Source organism: Apodemus sylvaticus, chromosome 16 (genome assembly GCF_947179515.1).
Source record: "Apodemus sylvaticus chromosome 16, mApoSyl1.1, whole genome shotgun sequence".
In the NCBI taxonomy this organism is placed as follows: Eukaryota; Metazoa; Chordata; class Mammalia; order Rodentia; family Muridae; genus Apodemus; species Apodemus sylvaticus.
In genome coordinates this window covers 40,161,529-40,183,901 of record NC_067487.1, presented here as the reverse complement: position 1 = coordinate 40,183,901, position 22,373 = coordinate 40,161,529, and the positions used below count along the sequence as shown (strand labels likewise).

Sequence of the window (22,373 nt, the reverse complement as noted above, 5' to 3'; positions counted from 1 at the left end):
TGCTGGAATTCCTTCATTGACCCGGTTCCCAGCGTGGATCCCGCACTGTAGACGAGCACCTGCGGACTAATCACAGACTTGCCCAGGATTGCAAATCTTGCCTAAAATCCGGTTTGTGTTAGTGAGAAGCCTTATCTGGGCGTCGTCCTGCATTTTGCTCGCTGAGGCCTGAGCCATGCCTGTGAGGTGACAAGGGAAAGGAAGGAGCTGAAGAAGGAAAAGAGGAATCTAGACAGAATGACCTTGGAGCCCTGGGCCAAAGCCGAACATCGTAGGCGCCCAGAAAGGAAAGCGGCTGTGATGCAGATTCGTGTTTTCACAGAATTTGTCGTCTTTCAGGGCGTCGGTGTCCCATGTCTTGGCACAATTGCCAGGTTGAAAACGTGCGTTTACCGACGGTAGATAAGAGGAAATGTGCTATCGAAAAGTATCGGACGATTTTTCAGCGTTCAGAAACATGGGGAGGACCAGAGAACCAGAAAACAGTCCAAAACTGCAGCGCCTGCATCCCCACCTCCTGCTTACTCAGTCCTGGACGCCTAGCCTGTCTGTCAGCGTCCAGGAGCACGCGGTCTGGAACTTGGGTTCGCACAGAATCCCTCTACAGCCTGCCTGGCAGACTCTGACCCTGTCGACAAAACGAAAGCACCGAGAAACAAAATCAGGACTCAGTTAGAAATCGCCATTGTATTGCAGCTTTGGCCAGTTGACAGCCAAGAGGAATTTGCTCTTCACTAAGAAAGGACTGCAGGCAGCTTCAACCGAGATTCCTGTGGATACTAATTGTGTAGACCTCCAGAGGTGGGCGGCGGTGGGTGGAGCAGATGACTTGGTACACGTGGCAGGCTGAAAGCAGGCCTTTACCAAAGACAGCTGCCTCATGCATTCAACAATGGAAAGAAACTGAACGAATTTTCCACATTTAGAAACAACAAAAAGCAGAAAGGACATAAAACAAAAGGAAACCAGGGAGTCTCCATTGCGTCTCCTGCATACTAGCAACCAGGCACCAGGCATTTCTGTCACTGTGGGTTTGAATAGAATCCCACCCATCCCATCTAGCAGCCAGCCCACCAGAACCTGATCCTGTCCCCAAAAGGAAAGCACTACTAACCAACCAACCAAACAAACAAACAAACACATACTTTCGCGGTTTGAAATCTCCTTCATATTTCAGCCCCGGCCTGCTGACAGCCAAGAAAAATTTGGCTCTCTGGGCAAGTCGCAGTTCATAGGGCCCTGAGAATGTATGTGAAGGGCTTTGACCTTTGGGGATTCCTCTTTGGGTGAAAAGCAGCCCCACAGCGACCTCTGCCATCTAGGAAACTTACAGCTTCTGGCTCCTTCATTGGTACCCACTCCAGCTGTGGTCCCTACAAGTGTGGACAAGTGGACAGGTGGCCTAGCTATGGATCTGCGCAGGATTGCAGGACTCGCCTAAAAAGGCGGGGTCGTCCTGTGTTTTTCCTGTTGAACAAGTGTCCTCTTGGGGCTTGGCCTGGAGGATACCGAGTTCAAGTCAATGAAACAGAAAAGAGCAGCTGAGACAGAAAGACTTGGAGCCCTGGTGTGTGAGGATCCTGAAAAACCTTAGTGGAGAGGAGGGGAAAGCAGCTGCGATGGAGATTTCTGTTTGCATTGAGTTGTGGTCTTCAAGAGGTGGAGTGCGGGCTGTGTCGCAAGTCTTGGCACTCTTGCCAGGCTGAAAATGTCACTTACCAATGGTAGATGCTCTAAAATCTGCTTTAAGAAACATTGGGAGGACTGGGTGATGGTGGCACACGCCTTTAACCCCAGTACTTGGGAGGCAGAGGCAGGCAGATTTCTGAGTTCAAGGCTAGCCTGGTCTACAGAGTGAGTTTCAGGACAGCCAGGGCTACACAGAGAAACCCCGTCCCAGAAAAAATAAAATTAAAAAAAAAAAAAACCAAAAAAACAAAAACGTAGGGAGGCTGAGAGGACCAGATACCAAACCTAAACCACAGCACCCAGTCTCTTCTCCAGCATCCTTGGACCCTGACTCCAGGCATTTCAGTCAGCAGTTAGGCTCACTCAGTCTCGACCCTGAGCTCGACCCACCAGGGCCTGCCTGGCAGACTCTGATCCTGTCAACAAAATAAATGCCCCAAGGAAAGAAATAACATGCATGGTTTGAAATCACCTTCAGATTTCAGCTCCAGCCTGCTGTCACCCAAGCAGAGGTTGGCTTTAGCTACTGGCAATCATTGGTAGAGAATGCAAGTACTGCCCTTTGGCTAATTGCTAGGAGGTTCCCTGAGGTAGATCCTCCCAGGATCTCTAGTGCAGAGTTTCTCTGGTTTGGGGTGGCTGGGTGGATACTTTTCACTTCTGCAGCAACAGGAGTGACAGTGACCCAAGCCTCTGTAACTTGCACTCTTGGCAGTTCAGTCCAGCTGGGCGACTCCTGGTGTTAGCCCCACGGGGGACCAGCAGTGTGTGTCTTCTCCAGAGCTCTGGACCAGTGCTGCCAAAGTGTGACTCCATGGGACTGAAAACTTAACCTTGTCTTAGCCAAAGGATTGGATTAACCAAAGGATTTGGAGGTTTTCTGCAGGGAGTTTTAGTCACCAGGGCTCCACATCTGGGGAACCTAACAAAGCCATTCAGTAGTGCAGGAGACTAACTTGGCCCAGCAAATTCTGGTTTGCTCTAGGGAAGCCCTATTTTGAATATTTTGGTGTGTTTCTTCTCCACAGATCCAGGTGGCAGGCAAAGGGACTCTTTTGTATTTTAATTTTGAGCCTGCTACTATTTCTATTAGACAGTCTCAGAAGGGAGCATCACTAACTGACCACCCTGCTGCCCACAGGCAGGATGCTGGACTGACAGGACAGCATCCCAGAGCCAGGAGAGATGTCAGGCTCTCACTCAGAGATTCCCACAGAATCTACAGGAGGACCCTGTCCTTCCGCAGACTTGTGCACTGCAGAGTGGCTTTGCTCTGTTCTTTTCTCTCCTCTCTCCTCTGTGTTGTTTCTGTTTCATATGCTCTGAAAACAACTTTTGCCTTTGTCACCTCTGTGTCTCTTCTGTGGATTTGTAAGCACCAGGTGTCAGGGTCTTTTGCTTGCCTACCCCACCTATTTCAGGATTGTGAAGACCACCCACAGATGGGGTGCAGAAGGCTCAGTGTAATCCATCCCAGGGAACACACTACTGATGTCCTTGTGTGCCTGGACTTAGAGCAGGAAAGCTGGCTTTTTAGTTCTTGTGTGTGAAGAAGCTGTCTTGGGATTCTGCACCAGTGGCTCCTGGCCTCCTCCAGTCCTGCCCTGAGCAGACCTAGAGCCATGGCTTTCTACCCTTGATATCCCTGACTTAGAAGACCTCTGGTTTGACAGTCCCTCAAAAAACAGCTTTCCAGTCTTGCTGTCTGCTTCCCTGTAAATATGACTGCAGCCAGTATACCCTGGAGCCCTGCTATCCCAGCAGATCCCTGCCTGCCTTCTGTGCAGACACAGAGACTAGAGGATGGAAATGTTGTGCATTCATCTCAAAGCCAGGACATAAAATGTGAGAGAGAAACAGGGACTGGGGAGTGGGCAGGTGGAGAGGAGAGTCTGTGTCCTGAAGGTTCATCTCCACACTTGGCTGTTTCTCCTAACCATTTCTCTTCTGGGAACACAGGATTAGCATCTGCTCAGGACTCCAGCTAAAGAAAGGACTCTTAACAGGATTTCCAAGCAGGACCTGGTGACATGTGCCTTTAATCTCAGCAGGAGGGAGGCAGGGAGATCTTTGACTTGGTGGTCACCTTGGTCTACAAAGTGACTTTCAGGACAGCCAGGGACACAGAGAAACACTGTCTCTGTGATGGCTATTCTTTGTTGTTATAACGTCATTATATCCTAATTGATTGTATCCATCTTGATTATAGCCAAGGCAAAATCAAAATTGGAGGACACAGCTGCAAGGGATTTTTGCTTAATTTATAAGATAGTAACCTGTGTCTTTGAGGTAGGAATACTTGCTTTTAATGCAGATCTTTTTGAGCTTTAAAGACACAGGCCTTTAACCTGGATATGGAGCAAAAAGGACACTGTGATTGTTCTTGTTATGATCCAGGGTTTGTCTGCAGTGCCACTGGCTGCCCTGGAACTCACCTTGGAGACCAGGCTACTCACAGAGATCCACCTGCATGACTCCCTCCCAAAGTGCTTGGATTAAAGGCTAAGTCACCGCCCCTAGCAGAAGACACTCAGCTGTAATCCAGACATTGAATCTGCAGCACACACCTTTAATTCAGGCCACATCTTCATCTTGAGGCCTTTATAAGAACACAGAGGAAGCAAGTGTTCACATTGCCTGCTTGCTCTCTCCTGGATAGCAAGTCTTATGACTTCACTGGCATTGGAGCCCACTTGTCATTGATTCCATCTTCCACTGAAGACCAGCTGAGACTCCAGCCTCAGGGACTGAGAACTTCTGGATTCTTGGACTTTGCTTCCCATCCAGCTGTTGTGGAATAAGGCGGACTGCATCCTGTAAGTCATTCTAATACATCCCCTATCAGGAAAGGGAGAGTGAGTGAGAGATCATTCTATTTGGTCTTTTGCTCTCTAGATCAGGCTGCCCAAGTAGATTACTGACCCATGAGCACTTCCCCCATTGCTGTCTCATCAGTCCCCTATCATGCTTAACTCTCACAATTGCATCTAGAGTCTTAGCATCTTATGTTGAGAAGCTTCAGTCCTTTTCTGTTTGCTCGTTTTGCTCTTTGAGCCTAGATTTTCCTGTGTAGCCCTAGCTGTCTTGAAACTAGGCCTGACTACCAGGTCGGCCTTGAGATCAGAGATCCAACTGCCTCTTCTTCTATCCCCAATCTGCTTCATTCCTATATGTGCTAAGACCACCGGTGTCTTGCCCCACCAGACTGGGCAGAATCTTGCCTCCTTAGGCAATGCAAATAGATGCTAGTATTGTGGGTTTAAAACTGAGTTTCCAGGCTGGAGAAATGGTTCAACTATTAAGAGCACTGACTGCCCTCCCGAAGGTCTTGAGTTCAAATCCCAGCAACCACATTGTGGCTCACAATTATCCATTATGAGATCTAATTCCCTCTTATGGAGTGTCGAAAGACAGCTACAGTGTACTTACATATAATAAATACATCTTTAAAAAAAAAAACTGAGAGCCAGGCAGTGGTGGCACATGCCTTCAATTCCAGCACTTGGGAGGCAGAGGCAGGCGGATTTCTGAGTTCAAGGCTAGCCTGATCTGCAGAGTGAATTCCAGGATAGCCAGGGGAATACAGAGAAACTCTGGCTCAAAAACCAAAATAAATAAATAAATAAATAAATAAGCTTCCACAATGTAATGGTTGGGAGGGCCTTGAAGTATAGAGTATAATCCACTAACTGGAGACTTCTCTGAATCAGAAGGTCAAGGACTTGCCCTCAGCATTCCATTGGTAAAACCAAGGCGATGAAGCGGTTCTGTCCCTGTTTTGTCAAAGATGCATCAGATTCTGAAGAACACGAACTGCAGAGTGCACGCGTCTTGCCAGCCCCGAGTCCACAATGTTCCAAGTCTGAGCCACGATGTTTTTGTGGAGATTCAAGCCACAGCTCTGAGGATGGCTGGACTGTTGATTGGGAACCATACTACATCCCCTGTGCACTTGAGAGTTGGGACTGCCTGAGATACCACCCCGGATTGAAGCGGGCCATGAAGAGGGGCACAGAGGCCCTCCAGAGTGAGAGTCAGAGGGAGCCACAAGTGTCCCCAGGAGATGTGGTCAACAACAAAGACACAGAGGAGGCAGGGCAACCCTCACTTAGCCTGCTCAGGGAGAAAGGCCCGAAACTTGAGAGCTGTGATGGTGGAGACTGCCCTGACCAGGATCCTGCTTCTGACAGTCCCAGGAACCTAGGCTGCTGGGCGTGGCTTCAAAGGGCTTTTGGCCAGAAGAAGAAGAAGGGAACAAGGCACCCAGAACTCTGTTTGGAGCCCAGGAGCCCTGATGCCTGCTAAGACCTGCAATTAGGGGACCTTCTGTCAGCTCCTCTATTACAGCAAATGCAAACACGCGGAAGTTGTGTCTTTGCAGCCATCTGGTGTGGTTTTTTGATTGTTTGCTTGTTTACAACTTTCTTAATAAAAGTGTTAAGAAACAGGAAATGTGTGTTCATCCTGTAATGGCCCAAGAGAACACATGGAGGGCAGAGTGGACCCAGATGAGGATACTCTACTGTTTCCCACTGTTGGTTACAGGACTAATGGGTGGATTGTGTTAAAGGAAGTCCTCCTGGTGCATTAGGCATCCTTGTTCCCAAGTGGGCGGGGCCTTAAGATAACCAGCACACAGGGAGCAGTCATGAGAACTTTGAGAAACCCTTCTGCTGAATCAACATGGAGGAATACTGATCTACCGAAATGCTGCCCCTCCAAGTTAATCTAGGGTCACCTGAAACTCCCAACTTATACCTTCTTCCTTCTGTGTACCATAGGCTAGCCCTAAACTCAGAGTCACTTTGCCTTGCCTCTCTATTATGGGGATGAGAGGTCTGTGCTACTATTTCTGTACAGGAGATGCTTACTAATTTTATCAATTTCCAAAGCAAATTTCTGCATCACCAGTGAACTCACCTGCAGAAACAGGTATGAAGTCCTAAGTATGAAGGTCAGGGAAGTGCTGGTCTTGACACAGAAAAACCAGCCACCTAGCCTTGAGATGGTGTCCTTCATGTTCTTCCATTCTTGGAAGATCTTCTCATCTTAAAGCTTTCATTTAGCTTTTGGTCTCCACAATATTTAATCTATCAGTAGGAAATGGGTAGGGGTGTTCACTCAGGCAGGTGGATCCCTGCAAGTCCCAGGCCAGCATGATTTACACAGGGAATTCTAGGACAGACAGGTTTATATATAGAGAGGAATAAAAGGAAGGAAGGAAGGAAGGAAGGAAGGTAAGGAAGGGAAAGAGAGAGGGATGACTCAGGGATGGATGCATCAGTATGGCAGGCCTTGCTGCATTTGTGGAGAATAAAAGGAAGCAGCCTTGTAAAACGGTGGTCAGGAACTTGTGTCAGTGATATTTCTCCAGGGATTTGACCTGCACCAGACAATGCCTGGAAAGTTAGTAACTCTCACTCTGAAGCCCACTCTTTCCCTCCAGGGCCAACTGAGTTCTCTACACCATGCTGAGGATGTGGGTACTAATGCTCAGGCATGGTCTATACCTGCTGTGATTCCAAGACAGTGTTTTTGTACATGGTTGGACTATTGGTTGCATTTTTCCTTTTCAGTATGCCCTGAAATTTAAAGTGCTATTTTTCCCAAGTAATACATAATCTGTGAAGTAGGTCCTGTACCATCCTAGAGAGTGGTCACACAGCTGTCATTGTGAAGAAGACACCTGAGTATCAATGCTTACACTCTGTTCTCTGAACTTCATTTTTCAGGACTTGAATATAGGAAAGAAATAAGCAATGTAGAGAAATACTGACCAGCATGTTTCCCTTGGAATTTTCAACATTTTCTTTAATTCAAATCACCTGGAACATTCAACAGAGATTGGAGGACTCAGGTAATACATCTTGATTCGCTGAGAGAATGACAGTATTTCATCATGCCTCCTGTAAAGAGCAGCCCTGGGAGAAGAGTTCTTCAATTCTTCATCAACAATAGATTATACTAGGCATTCTTGAAGAGCTTCTGTTTCTAATACAGGAAAATGGCAAATAATAATTCAGTATCAAGGGTGAATGGTGCAGGGTGATCTTGAATCTCAGCACTCCCCATGACGGCCTGGATTGGTTTCTAGACATTGTCATATATTGGTATGTATAATTTTAGAGGTGTAGAAGACTTTTCATTTTGAATCCCATGGAGCTGTACTAGATAATAAACAAACATTCACTATTTTTCCTCTCTGGCCTATAAAAATGTTGTGCAAGAGCTGGGTTTGGAGAAGATGTTTGCTTTAGACATTGCTTGAGTATCTTCAGGTCAGAAGGACAGCCAAACTAGTGAGCAGGACTCATTGGTTGGATCCAGGACGGTTAAGCTCAGGAGTCTTCCAGCCATGAGCCATAGCCATGCTAAAACTCACCTGCTACATTGTTCTTGTTGAATTCTAGTAGGGTTGTGGAGATGAAGAGAATGACCCCAGGGGAGTAGATTCCCTACCTTCACATGCCTTGACCCTGTCTAAGCCAGTGTTTGTATTCCTGAACAAAACATCAGGACCAAGAAGCAAGTTGGGGAGAAAAGGGTCTATTTAACTTAAACTTCCACATTGCTGTTCATCATCAAAGGAAGTCCAAGCAGGAACTCAAGCAGGGAGGAACTCAGAGGCAGGAGCTGATGCAGAGGCCATGGAAGGGTGCTGTTTACTGGCTTGCTTCCCCTGGGTTACTCAGCTTGCTTTCTTATCATACCCAGAAATACCAGTCCAGGGAAGGACTGGACCCTCCCTCCCCTCTTGATCACTAATTGAGAAAATGCCTTACAGCTGGATCTCATGGAGGCATTTCATCAAGGGAATCTCCTTTTTTGTGTGTGATAATTGCAGCTTATGTCATGTTGACAAACAAAACTAGTCAGTACAGACCACTATGTGAAGTTGAACCACAACCTGAAAAGAATTCAAACAAGTATCCCAATTTAAATAAATACCTTGGACATGAGGAGTCAAATGACTAGTTCACAGAGTGATCTCCCAAATCTCCCAGGGAATGGAGTCTGGGTTGTGAGAAGGTTATTTAATTCAGAAATGTACGTTGTATTTACTTTGTTTGCAACTAGTCATGATTGTGTGTTCTATAATACACTGACATACATTTTACCCTTGCATGAAGATGGCCTTATGTTATCCTGTTTAATGAAGTTTTAAAGTAAACAAACCAAGGTGGGAATCAGAAGGAGACCCTGGTGGTCATGGACCTGTCTCAGCACCAGGTACAGCATGCCTTTTCCTTTCCCACTCAGGAGTACAGGAAGGAAGGGCTTTCCAGCTTAGCAGGAGACTTCAGAACTGAGACTTCTTGTGGAAATCCATCCATCAAGAACACAGAGAAAAGTAGGCAGGACTCTTATGGGCAAGTGGATGAACTTTCAGGGAAGCAAGCTCCTTCTCTGTGCTTTCTTAAGAGTTTTTGGTCCCCTCTCCAACCCCCTGCACACACACACATACCCTACACCCCCTCTTCTTTTGTGGGCTAGCAGACAAGCCATTGACCATAGCCACCATGCTTCAGCCTCTCTTCCTAGAAACACTATAAAAAGCAGTGCTGTCTGTCTGTCTGTCTGTCTGGCCAGGCTGTGCCTCAGGACTCAAGCTGCCGAGCAGGCTCTGCTTTCCTCAAAAACTGGGAAAATCTGAAGCAAAGAAAACACTTCAGGGGGTGACAAACAAGGCTCTTCCTGGTGTGTGAGTACAGTTTATACCAAAGAACTCAATTTGTAGTCTGTAAGAGTGAAAGAGGCTTTGAATGCCTCAGGAAAATTAGTGACAAAGCCCCAGCCTTCAGGGGTCTTAACATCATCATCATCATCATCATCATCCAACCTGGTCTGGAGATTTCTCCTTGGTATGCTTCTCTTGGGGAAGCTCCTTGCAGGCTCTCTGTGGACTTGTTCTGGGAAATGGATTCTGGCAGAGCACAGAGCCAGCTCAGCTCCTGCCTTCTTTCCTGGAAGGCAAAAACCAAAGGCTCAGTCCTCAGAGGAGGACCCTATTCTCTCTGATGCCAACAACTGTGGTGAAGCAGCCATGGCAGGAGAGACCTGGAGTATGCATTCTCTCCAGGAGACCTAACAGAACTGGGAGTCTTCTCCACCAATTGTTGGTGACAGATTGACCACACTCCAATGTGCCTCCCTCCAAGTCAGAGGTCTGCACATGCTCTGTGGGCACCAGGCTGGGGCTGCTCCAGGTGTATGCTAGAGTCACAACACTGCCTTGCTTCCCTGAACTCTGCTGAGAACTCAACCTCTGGTTTCCTGCTTCCAGGACAGAAGGGAGGAGCCAAGCTGCCAGGATTGCTGTGTACTCTGCAAGGATCAGGTGTCCATGATGTAACTGTCACCCAAATATAAACCTCCTAACACATGGGTAGCAATGCACAGGCCATGGCTAAAGGGTTTCCCAGGTGGGGACACGAACAGTCTGATCCTCTGTAGTTCTCCCTGCTCTCTCCACCTCACACATAGGTAACTGGGCTGCAAGGCACCAACACAATTCTCAGGAGGAGGAGGTAAATTGTTAAGGCCTTGTGTATTTCCATCTTCTGCAGATTCTCTGTTTCAGTGTGTCTGTATTACAAACTTTAGGACAGCTATGCTTACTGATCAGCATGATGTGCTAGGGCAAGGCCTTCTGCAGCCAGCTGGCTCTACATTTTAAAAGTCTCCCAGGCAGCTACACCAGCCAATTCTAGGTTGCCAAGCCTCCAACCGCCCCCAGAAAACCACAGGCTTGCTGGGGGTGGGGTGGGGAACTGTTTAAGTTTTATCATTGCTAAAAACTGAAAGCAAACCTGGGCTCAGAAGAGGAAATGGAGATCCTGTCAGCAGCCAAGAAAAAGAAACCTAATGCAGATCAGGGCTGAGCAGATGTAGAAGAACCTAGAACATTTCAGCCACTGCAGAGTGAGCTCTGGTGGATTAGAAGGTACTGTTCTGGCTGCAGGCATCTGGGACACAGCTCCCTGAGGGTGGCCTTGTACTGGTCTCAGGTAGACCTGGATTTAGGGGGACTGGAGCTCCTTGACAGCCTGTCCAACACGGTCAGGGATTGACTGAAAACTCACAGCCAAGTCAGAGACCAGTGAGCTGCCTCCCCTCTAGCTGTGCTGTCCTGTGTCACACTGGCACCCGAAAACCTTTTGCATTCAGCAAGTGCATCAGGTAGATTCAGAAAACTTGCAGAAACTTGAGACCCAGCCCAAGAGGAATTGGTGGCCATTTACAAACAGAAATCTGCCTCATTCAGTACCTACTGGCTTAGCTCTGAGACCCTGGGAGCTAGGCATTGAACTCTGGTCCTGGGTAAGTGTTACGAGACTCATCCAATGTTTAAGTTTTAAACTTTAAAAATGTCTTTGTCACACAGTTAAACTTTTGGTTTTATCTTTAAGTTTATTCCTCTTTGAGACCATCCTGTACTTTAGTACAAATTTCAACTAGACATGTTAGTTTTGATCTAAACATGATTTAGAAGCTCCACTATGAAAGAAAATGCATGTGTTTTGTAGTTATGAGCAATGTTTAAAATGCAGAGTCTCTAGGAAGAGGACAGTGTGTCATACAGAGGAGAAACATTTATCCAAAGTGTTGCTTCTCCATGAACAATGCTTCCTTTTAAGAGCACCAAGTATTTGTTTATAAAACTGGCTTTAGTTAGAGAATTGAGTCCGAATTAGAAAGAATGTAATTGTTTATTTATTTATTTTCTTATTTATTTTTGAGATAGGATTTCTCTACATAGCCCTGGCTAGTAGCTACGTATCCAAGCTGGCCTTACACTCAATGAAAATCTCCTGCTGTTTGTGGGGTGCTTGAATTAAAAGTGTGTACCTCCAAGCCTTGCTCAAAAAATTGATTTTTAAATATTTTTGGACTCTTGAAATTAAAATATAATTACCTTAGTTTCTTGCCTTACCCCCACCCCCACAGTCAGCCCCTTCTGTGTACCCCTGTGGTAACAGCCTCTCTTTCTGTATTTGTGGCATATATATGTTGTTTCATTTTGTGTACATGTGTGTGTACATGTGTATTTATGTGTATATTCCTAATATAGACATACAACCTGATTAGTCTGCACAGTGTTATAGTCTGTACATTATTTCAAAGCTTAGCACTTGTTATTGAATAACCAATTTGGGAGCTCTTCTCTGAGGAAAAGGGTTTCTCTTGCTCTCAGATTACTTGTTTTTTGTTTTGTTTTGTTGTTGGTTGATTATCTGATAGGTTGGTTTGTGTGTTTGTAGTTTGAGTTGATGTTTGTGTTGCTTATATTTTTCAAGACAGAGTTTCTGTGTGTAGTCTTCACTGTCCTAGAACTCACTTGTTAAACCAAGCTGGCCTTAAACTCAAGAGATCAGCCTGCACCTAGTAGTGGTGGTGCATGCCTTTGATCCCAGCATTCCGGAGGCAGAGACTGCTAAATTTTGAGTAGTAGCTGGGTGGTGGTGGCACATACCTTTAATCCCAGCACTTGGGAGGCAGAGGCAAGCAGATTTCCAAGTTCGAGACCAGCCTGGTGTACAGAGTGAGTTCCAGGACAGCCAGGGCTACACAGAGAAACCCTGTCTCAGAAACAAAACAAAACAACAACAACAACAACAACAACAAAAAAAAAACAAAAAGAAAGAAAGAAAGAAAAGAAAAGAAAGAAAAAATTAAAAAAAGAAAATAAGTTTTGAGTAGTAGGCCACCCTGGCCTACCAAGTGAGTTCTGAGATAGTCAGGGATACATAGAGAAACCCTGTGTGGAGGAGACAAACAGGGAGAAAAGGGGTAAAGACAGGAAAGCTGGGAAGAGATGGAGAGAGGGAGAAAGTACCCTCTGCCTCCCTAGTGCCAGGATTAAAGGCATGAACCACCACAGCCCAGCTACCCAGAGACTCCCAGTCTTGCCTATTTTGTTGTTGTTGGTTGGTTGGTTGGGTTTTTTGCTTTGTTTTGCTTTGTCTAAGGCTGAGGGCTCCAGGGCTCCCCCATTTCCAGGTCTGCATGTCTATTGCTGTTCTCCTTGTCCAGTGTCCATGTTGTTGAGACTGCAGTCATCCAGCAAAAGGTAAATCTATATTAGAAGGAACTACTTTAATAGAGCGGTGGAATTCTTTGTTGTTATTTTGTTGTGTTTCATAAATGACTGACTCTTCATTCAAAAACTCACTTTTTATAGAACAAATCAGGTTTTGTTTAAAGTTTAGATTTGTCTTACATGAGGGTTTGACTACATTAAATAGACTGGTATTTTATTCAAATGATGAATATTTCTGTTCAACATTTTTAACATTTTTTAAAGAATGAACTTAAAGATAACTCCAGAAATTCGTGATCAACAACCATGTTAATGAAGCCAGCTAAAAGTTTTAAGTCCTTTTTATTGATGGTAAAATAGAGAACGGTTTTGTGTATTTGAAATGTTTATGAACACCAACCTCAGAGGTACAAAGGTTTTAAAGGCAGAACCACAAATTAACATCAGACTTAGATAATGATCAGGGGAACCTTGAAACATTCATTGGCATAATTTTCTCAGTTTTACCTATATGTTTCTTATTACTTTAAGTTCCTTTAATTCTTTTGGTACATCTCTGACTACATCTAGACCATGGTCAAGGCCAAGAAATCTCAAATGTGTGTACTTTGGAGGGCAGGGTTGATGGCTGAGAATTGTTTGAGCAAATGAAATTGAGTCAGAATAGGGTGGTGAGACCTTAGATATTTCAGATTCCATTAAAGAGACTGATTTCATGAGCATGACGGATTGGTTCTTAGAGAATCAGCATTTATTTACAGACTTTTAACTTGAAAGGCTGATTTTATAAAAAATTCAGCCTTTATGCAAAGTATTAGTTTCTTATTTAGATTATGAAGGCAAAAGAAGTAAAGGGTGAATTTAGATTATTGATTCAATATACTGTTAGCCGGGCGGTGGTGGTGCTTGCCTGTAATCCCAGTACTCTGGGAGGCAGAGGCAGGCGGATTTCTGAGATCAAGGCTAGCCTTGTCTACAGAGTGAGTTCCAGGACAGCCAGGGCTATACAGAGAAACCCTGTCTCCAAAAAACCAAATATATATATATATATATATATATATATATATATATATATATATATATATTATTAGTATAAATATATATTATATATTTTGTTAAATTGGTTTCCCTTGAATTACCTGTTTAACTTCACATATTAGCACATTAAAATCCAAAGAACACTAGTTTTCTTCAGACCCTGGTTGTCTTCATTTTCTAGATCAGCATAGTGTCGCAGGGGACAGTATCAACAGGTGAAAGCAAATGTCTTGAGGTAAAATACTACATCCTAGATCAAGGACGAGGATCTCCTGAGAATGGAACCCTGCACCTGAACGATGGAGGTTTCCTGAAGCCACATTTGTAGATGCTAAACTAGGCTGGAGAAGATCATGGAGCCTGCAGTGCTCTAGAGCCTACAAAGACTTCTCTAGATATCACAGTCTAACTTCTTCTCTGGCATGTTATTTGTACCCTACCCATAGCCCACTCTGAAGTCCTAAGTTCTGTACATATTTCTGAACATAGTTATAAGCTCTGTGCTGTCCTTTGTTTTCCTTTTGGAAAAATCCTTTATTTTTCGATGTAATGTCCACTGTAAACATTTGGTTTTCATATGAAAGTACTTTAAATCCTTCTTCTTTTCCAAAAACATTTTACAAACACAGAGAAGGAGAGAGGGGGAGGGAGGGAGGGAGGGAGGGAGGGAGGGAGGGAGGGAGGGAGAGAGGGAGAGAGAGAGAGAGAGAGAGAGAGAGAGAGAGAGAGAGAGAGAGAGAGAGATGAATCTTTCTTTTCTTCTTTTTACTTTCTCCTTTTTGTTTGGGATCTCCCTATTTTTTATTCTAACATCTACTTTGTTTTGTTCCTTTAGAGAAATTATTGACAACACACTTCTGAAAGAAGCACAGAGTAACATTGTGTTTCTTCCATACAGCCAGCTCCAGGAAGGCCCCAAGTTAGTCTTTCTTTCTTTTTAAAATTGTTTTTGTTTGTTTGTTTGTTTGTTTGGTTTGGTTTTTGAGACAGGGTTTCTCTGTGTAGCCCTGGCTGTCCTAGTACTCACTCTGTAGACCAGGCTGGCCTTGAACTCAGAAATCCACCTGCCTCTGCGTCCCAAGTGCTAGGATTAAAGGCGTGCACCACCACTGCCTGGCAAGTTAGTCTTTCAAGTGACTCTAATATTACAAACTGAACATCCTCTTGAGCCTGAATGTTACCATTTGCTAGAATTGTGTCTTTTGACATTTACAATAAAATTAAAGTTTAATAGATAGGTATTTGATAAACATCTATTTTCATAGCCTGCATTTCATAACCTTGATTTTTAAACCTTTTATATTATCTGTGGGTTGAAAATATTCTTGGATGGGTTCCAGGGGATCAGAAACTCTCTTTAAGGACCTGAATGTACCAGATTTTCATTTGGTACACAGAGTTACATGCATGCAACACAGCAGTATGCATTAAATAAACAAATAAGTCAAATTAAAATTCTCTTTCAGGGGCTAGAGAGAGAGGCTCAGTAATTAAACATACAATTGCTTTTGCAGAAGATCCAGGTTTAGTTTTTACTATATATATAGTAACTCACTATTTTCACTAATTTCAGAGTGTCTGAAGCACTCTTGCGGGCTCTGTGAGCACCATGCACACACATTAGGAACCCACATGCAAGTAGTAAAAACACTCATACATATAACATAAAAACAAATGGGTCTCTTTAAAATACAGAATATCCTTGATTTAAAAAAATTAGTATAGTATACATCTAGGATAGTATTTTCTCTAATGCAATGGCTTTAATATACTTTAGATATATTTTGTAATGACAATGATTTTTAGGATATAACATTTAAAAATGAAATAACATTTAAAACATCATGTAACAATCTGTCATAAATGAAGAGTTTTTATTAAAAAAGGCAACTTTCCATGAAGTACCCAAATATCTCACATTCTCTTACATTACTTCTCTTGACAGATGGTTTACATCTTTATGTTGTGCTTACAATATGTCTAGGTTTTGAGAAACTTGTTTCATGGGTCCCAATAAATCATTCATAAGTTTCCACAAAGTCAAAACTACTTGGAACCTTTTTTATTGTTTAATATAATTTATTCTGTTAAATTTTTAGTTTTCAATATGTTGGTTTATTCACTGTGTCATTCTTAAGTCTCCTGTCTCCCACATGAGCTGTGGAGGAGAAGATGTGTCTTAAAGCAAATCAAAGCCGGATAATAATTTCCTGTAGCATTGGAATGCCCCTATAGTGTTCCTGAGTATGATAACTTAGGGAGGAAGGAGCTCTGAGCTCACTCAGGAGTAGAGAGGTGTGGGAGGGTCAGTAGGTGAGACTGCAGAACTCCTATGCAAGAACAGATGCTAAGGACATTGATGATCTCACATGGAGTTTGAATTCCCAGGACAATGTCCTCCATTGAAGCAGAGATCAAAGAAGCTGTGAGGAAAGAAGGAGGCTGAGAGCAGAGCTGTGGCAGGCCATTCAGAAAGGGGAACTTGAAGAGAACCCCTGGCTCAGGAGGAAGGAAGGTAAGTTCAGTGGTCAGCCCATGAGCCTCCTGTGAATTCCTCTCGCATAAGCATCTCTGGGCTGCAAAGTCAATGCTCTGCTTCCTGTCACATAACACAAGAAAGAACTTTGAACAATGTGACAATCATGCTTCTGTGTCATGCTGCCATGCCTTCTGTCTGTGACTCTGGAGTCTGTCCCCTGAGAGTCAAACTGGCTTAGAGGGTTGAAAACCTGGGCCCACTTCTTGTATTTTTTAAGTGCTCATGCAGTGAGAACAACTGCGTCTTCTTCCTGCTGCTGTGCCTACCCTGCTGGGATGGACTGCATCCCACTGGAAATATTTCACCCCAAACAAACCTTTCTTGCATTCGGGAGTGAGAGAAGCAAATAAACATCTATTTTTGAACTCAAAAACAAAATGAACAATAGTTCTTGACTCTGTTTTTTTCTAGGCATGGAACCAGAGATAACCTGAGAATTTGCTGGTGTTTCAGTCTTCAGAGAACTGCAGGAAAGATCTGTACACCCAGATGGGTGGTGTATCTACTGTACCTCCCGATGCATACACCCTGAATTTATGTGAGAGACTATCAGCATGGAAGCTTTGTCATTCTTTATAAATATATTGTTTCATTCATTCATTCATCTATCCATCCATTTTTCATTCATTCATTCTGTGGTTGTTTAAAGGAAGGTGGTCCTCACAGCCTCATATTGGAATGTTTGATACCTAGTTGGTTGAACTCTTGGAAAGATGTGGAGGAGTGATCTTTTTGGAAGAAAGTAACTCTAGGTGTTTCTCTGTCTCTCTGTCTCTCTGTCTCTCTGTCTCTCTGTCTCTCTGTCTCTCTCTCTCTCTCTCTCTCCCCCACCCTCCCTCTCTCCCTCTTTCTCTGCCCTATTGTGGTGGAACAAGATGGGAACAATCTTAGCAATTCCTTCTGCTCTCTGCCACCATGGACTCTAACTCTCTGAAACCATGATCCAAACTAACCACTTCTTTTATAGGTTGCTTTGGTTTTGATTATGTTGTATAATCAGAGCCATGGAAAAGTAACAGACACATTCGCCAATTTTCTGTTTCTAATGATGTGGAGTTGCATGTCATTAATTTCATACAAGTATGTGTTCCCTTTCTGACCATTTCCCCTCCTACCTCTCAATCAATCATCCTGGAGATCATTAGCCATTTTCACCACACATTCACCCACCTGCTCACATGTGACAAAAGGAAAACAAGATTTCATGTGTCTATCAAGCCTTGGGCCCACAAATGGGAGACAGTGGACATCTGTCATCCTGAGACTCTGTCATCCATTGGTTGTGACTGTCTCCAGGCACAAGCATCTTTCTGCAGAGGATACTTCACTTTTCCTGTGAAGGACAATAATCCTGGCACATCTGATGCCCACACACCCTCTTCATTCAGTCTTTCACCACTGAGAAGGATGGTTTCATTGGTTATATTTCTTAGAGTGTAGAAACAGGGCGGCAAGTGACTTCAATATTTATGTATCTCTGGGGTGTGTTGATTCTCTGGGCTCCAAGAACATTGGGCATACAAATGCTGTTCAGACCTCCATGGAGGCTTAACACCTAGAGAGGTAAAATCAAACTCCAACCAACAATGGCACCAAATCAAACCAAGTAAATGCATTAGCAACTAGATGTGGCATTATTTGAGTTATAACATTAAAACCTGTAACTGTGCATAAAAACCTGCCACAGTGTCATGCCAGGCATATAGTTAAAACTGTAAAGGGACATAGAGAGAGGCTGCAGCGTTATGAAGGGAGTTCCAGAAAAGATCCAGTATAGGAGAAGCCAGAGGCCTCAAACCAGACCAATGACCCACTGCAATGAACAATTTCGGGTAAATCTGTTTTGGCAAAAGACTATACTTGAGACACACCATGACACACCTCAGCTGTCACAGACTTTTTTATTCTTTTTTTTGTTTGTTTGTTTGTTTTTACTTTTTGTTTTGGGTAGGTTGCAAGGGCAGAGGTAGAGTATGGAGGGATGAGAAGTTAAGTGGGATTGGGGTGTAAATGTACAATGCACAAAGAATCAATAGAAATAGAACAGAAAGTTGACTCCACCCCTCCACAGCACTTGTCTCAGAAGGATAGCATCCCTCATAGCAGCCTGTGAACCCATGCAGACGGAGGAGCCCTTTGCTTCTTCCAAGGTATTTGTAGTCTTCAAGGAGAGCGGACTCGGATGAATTGGGATATTTTTCTAGCTGAAAATATCCATTTGCGGAACGGACTACCTCCATTTTGACTGCTGGACAACTGCACGTCAGGGCCTTGGCTAGTAGGAAAGATGGAAAAGGCCAACCAACACCGAACAGAACTTGAGCCCTTGTCCCTACCAACCCTGAAAACAGGAAGGAAGCAGCTGCTTCTGTTCCAGATTTGTTTTCAAACCGAATTTGTCATAATCCTGGGGTCCTTTGTTCATGCCTTCACACTGTTCTCAGTCGGAAAATGTAACTTTACCAGCGGCTGACGGCCCGAAATCCGCTATCACTATCGAAAGGACTTGGACGATTTTTCAGCTTTTAGAAACATCCAGACTCCTAGAGGCCCAGAAAACAAAGCAAAACACCAGCAGCCACAAGGCTTCTCAAGTCCTAACATCAGTTCTGCTGCGCCCCCTAGTGTACAGAAGTCATCGGTGCCTTAGGTGCCTTTGGCTCCTAAGAATTGGTAGTGTGCAAATAGACCCTTTTCCCTTCTGATTAGGACTCCTTCCTTAGCTCCTGCTCCTGGAGAGCCCCCTACCAGTGTGGAATAGAGGACAGGCGCACTAACCATGGTCTTGTCCAGGATGGCAAGGCTGGGCTCACACTCACGGTGACAGTGAGGCACCATCAGGCCGCTATTTTTGGCTGCTTGCCCATTGGACAAGGGCATGCCAGAGGAAAACCAGAAGGTCGCCTCAGAAAAGATGGCTATGCAGAGGCCAGCAGACAGGGCATAGCTTTAGCGCCCTGAACAAAGCCTTTCCCAAATCCTGAAAGCCTAAAGCCAGTCCCGCTTTAGGTTGAACCCACTGCAGCAACCTGCAGTTGCCCCATCTCAGGCCTTTCCATGAATCTTAAAATTAGGCGATCCCAGCTGCAATCAGTGCCTTGGAAAACGGGCGGGCACTACGCAGAACTCCCTCGAAATCACCTGTTAAAAAATTAAAAAATGACACTGACCATCAAAGCCAAATCTCTGTTTATTTTGTGACCAAGCCTGCTCAGTCAGTCAACAGGTTCTCCAGCGCAGGAGTGAAGATTGGAAAGAAAGAGACAATTAGACAAAACTGCAGTATGACCCCAGTCAATTCTGAGACTGAAGTTTAATAATTCTCAGTCCATTTTATACCGATTTAATTACATGCAGGAATTAAGATCCATAGTAGTACAATGAGGGATAAGCAAGACAGTAAACACAAAATTGTCAAGGCAGTAAGCAAAGTCCCACATCACTTCAGTGACAGTTGTTTCCAAGGGTGTGTAAGGATGACCAAAATACCTGAGCCTACTTACTTGTCCAAGCCCAGAATTTTGCCTGAAGCTTGCTTCTGCTGTAACCTATTTTCCTATTATGTCCTAATATCAGATTCCCACTTGAAGTCCTTGTCCTTGGTCAATGTCAGGTCGCTGCCAGGCAGCATGGCATCCCAATAAGGCTTTCCACAATTGTGGAAGCAGGGAGCTGCATTGAAGATAGCTTGATGCAGGGAATGGAGAGGTTTAGGCAGATAGATCCTCTTTGGCACAGACCTCGCCCTAAATCGACAAAAAGGCGCCTGCTGCTCTCTAAGGCTCACTGCTGCCAAAGGCCGGCGGGCAGCATCCGCAGAGCAGGCAGCTTAGCAGGCGATGAATGCGTCCCAGGAGTCCTGACAAAGTCCTGAGCCTACTTCTCCATTCTCCTATGGCCAGTCGCTGGCACTCACTGGAGTCACTCTCACAAGTCTCGGTGTCGTGTATATAGTCGCCACGGTGGGGCGCTCTGGAACAGCACCGGAGTTGCACAGCCACCGGGAGTGGTTCTTCTGCAGCATCCTCCCGGGTTCCTGGAGTGGCTGTTTTCTCCTGCTGTTCCTCCTCCAGGAAGTGGGTGATGGAGTCAGGAACGCTGGGCTCTGAGGGGCTCTGGATCCAGCAAGAGTCGGTCCTGGGGTAGATTTCCTCGAAGTCATCGTTCCAAACGGGAAGCGGTTGTTCCTGGTAGTCACCGCGGTCGTCCTGAGGGAACACACCGAGGACCGGATAGAAAGGCAGAGGCCAGGGACCACGGTCTTCTGAGAAGCTAGGGAGCTGAGGCGGCTGAGTCTCTTGCACCGGAGGGACCGAATCCCAGGCCTGCCTCACTTGCACCGACCAGAAAGTCGACTCCATCCCTAGAGCAGCACTTACCCCAGGAGGACTGCAGCGCGAGCACCAGTTCAGGCAGAGAAGTCTTCTGCATCCTGAGAGCATTGGGTATTTGTAGTCTTCCACCAGGGCGGGGTCGGGTGAATTGAGAAATTTTTCTAGCTGAAAACGTCCGTTTGCCGGACGGACCTCCGAAGGAAATTGTTAAACCAAAGAAATCGGTAAACAAAAGACAACGGTAAACAAAAGAAATCGCTACATCAAGAAATCGCTACATCAAGAAATTGCTACATCAAGAAATCGCTGCACCAACCTCTACACCAAAAAAAAAAAAAAAAAAAAAAAAAAAAAAAAAAAAAAACCTAACCCAAAATAACAAAGAAGCAAACAAAACGCTAGCCCAAAGAAGTCGCTAAACGAAATAAATTGCTACATCAAGAAATCGCTGTACCAAAGAAATCGCTACACCAAAAAAATCGCTACAGCAAAGAAATCGCTATACCAAAGAAATCGCTATATCAAGAAATCGCTATATCAAGAAATCGCTATATCAAGAAATCGCTATATCAAGAAATCGCTATATCAAGAAATCGCTATATCAAGAAATCGCCACAACCAACTAAATCGCTACACCAAAAAATCGCCACGCCAAAGATATAAGTAAAGGAAAGAAATCGTTACATCAAAGAAATCGGTACACCAACGAAATAGTTATACCAAAGAAATCGCTATATCAAGAAATCGCTATGGAAATGAAATCGGTCTACCCAAGAAATCGCTACACCAACGAAATTCGTACACCAAAAAGCCAAAAAAAAAAACAAAAAAACAAAAAAACAAAAAAAACAAAACAAAAAAAAAACCGCTACATCAAAGAAATCGGTACACCAACGAAATCGATAAACAAACAAAAAAAAATGCTATACCAAAGAAATCGCTACATCAAGAAATCGTTACACCAACGAAATCACTACATCAAAAATCGCCACGCCAAAGAAATCGGTAAAGGAAAGAAATCGGTACACCAACGAAATCGCTATACCAAAGAAATCGCTACATCAAGAAATCACTATGGCAAAGAAATCTGTCTACCAAAGAAATCGCTACACCAACGAAATCGGTACATCCCCCCCCCAAAAAAAAATCGTTATGCTAAAGAAATTGCTACATCAAAGAAATCGCTACACCAATGAAATCGCTGCACCATAGAAATCGCCATACCAAAGAAATTGCTACATCAACAAATCGCTACACCAACGAAATTGGTACACACACACACAAAATCCACTATGCCAAAGGAATCGCTATACCAAAGAAATAACTAAAGCAAGAAATCACCACAACCAACGAAATCGCTACACCAAAAAAAAAAAAAAAAAAAAAAAAAAAAAAAAAAAAAAAAAAAAAAAAAAATAGCTATACCAAAGAAACTGCTACATCAAGAAATCGCTACACCTGAGAAATCGAACCTGGGAAGAGCATCACGGATTTTGTGTTAGTTTTTGCCCATATTCTGGACCCCAGGCTCTGACCCCACACAGACCAAGGGAGGAGACTGCTTGGTGATTGTCTGGCACACAGCCCACCCGAGCAGCTAGGAAGAAATCTTCCTGTACGATTGTCTCTACCCCACCCTACTTGACACAAGAAGAATAATTTAGGTTGAGAAAAGGCCTCTGTCTGATAAGCAAGTCTGTGGGTCATTCCTTGATTAGTGCTGGATGAAGGT

General features: G+C 44.3%; 1 protein-coding gene and 1 long non-coding RNA gene across 3 annotated transcripts; one reads left to right on the top strand and one right to left on the bottom strand.

Moving 5' to 3' along the window:
* Positions 1-10,518: 10,518 nt before the first annotated feature.
* On the top strand, positions 10,519-16,911 carry LOC127667043 (uncharacterized). Of its 2 annotated transcripts, XR_007973780.1 has the most exons (4): positions 10,519-11,010; positions 14,604-14,687; positions 16,157-16,283; positions 16,719-16,911. It is a non-coding gene; the product is annotated as an uncharacterized LOC127667043 (long non-coding RNA). The 2 variants fall into 2 exon arrangements; XR_007973779.1 differs by lacking the exon at positions 14,604-14,687.
* A 3,172-nt stretch (positions 16,912-20,083) lies between these two features.
* Positions 20,084-20,668, bottom strand: Anxa2r (annexin A2 receptor). The gene is given in 3 exon segments (XM_052160048.1): positions 20,084-20,140; positions 20,143-20,208; positions 20,210-20,668. Coding segments are annotated over 3 exon segments (582 nt in total).
* Between the last annotated feature and the right edge of the window lie 1,705 nt (positions 20,669-22,373).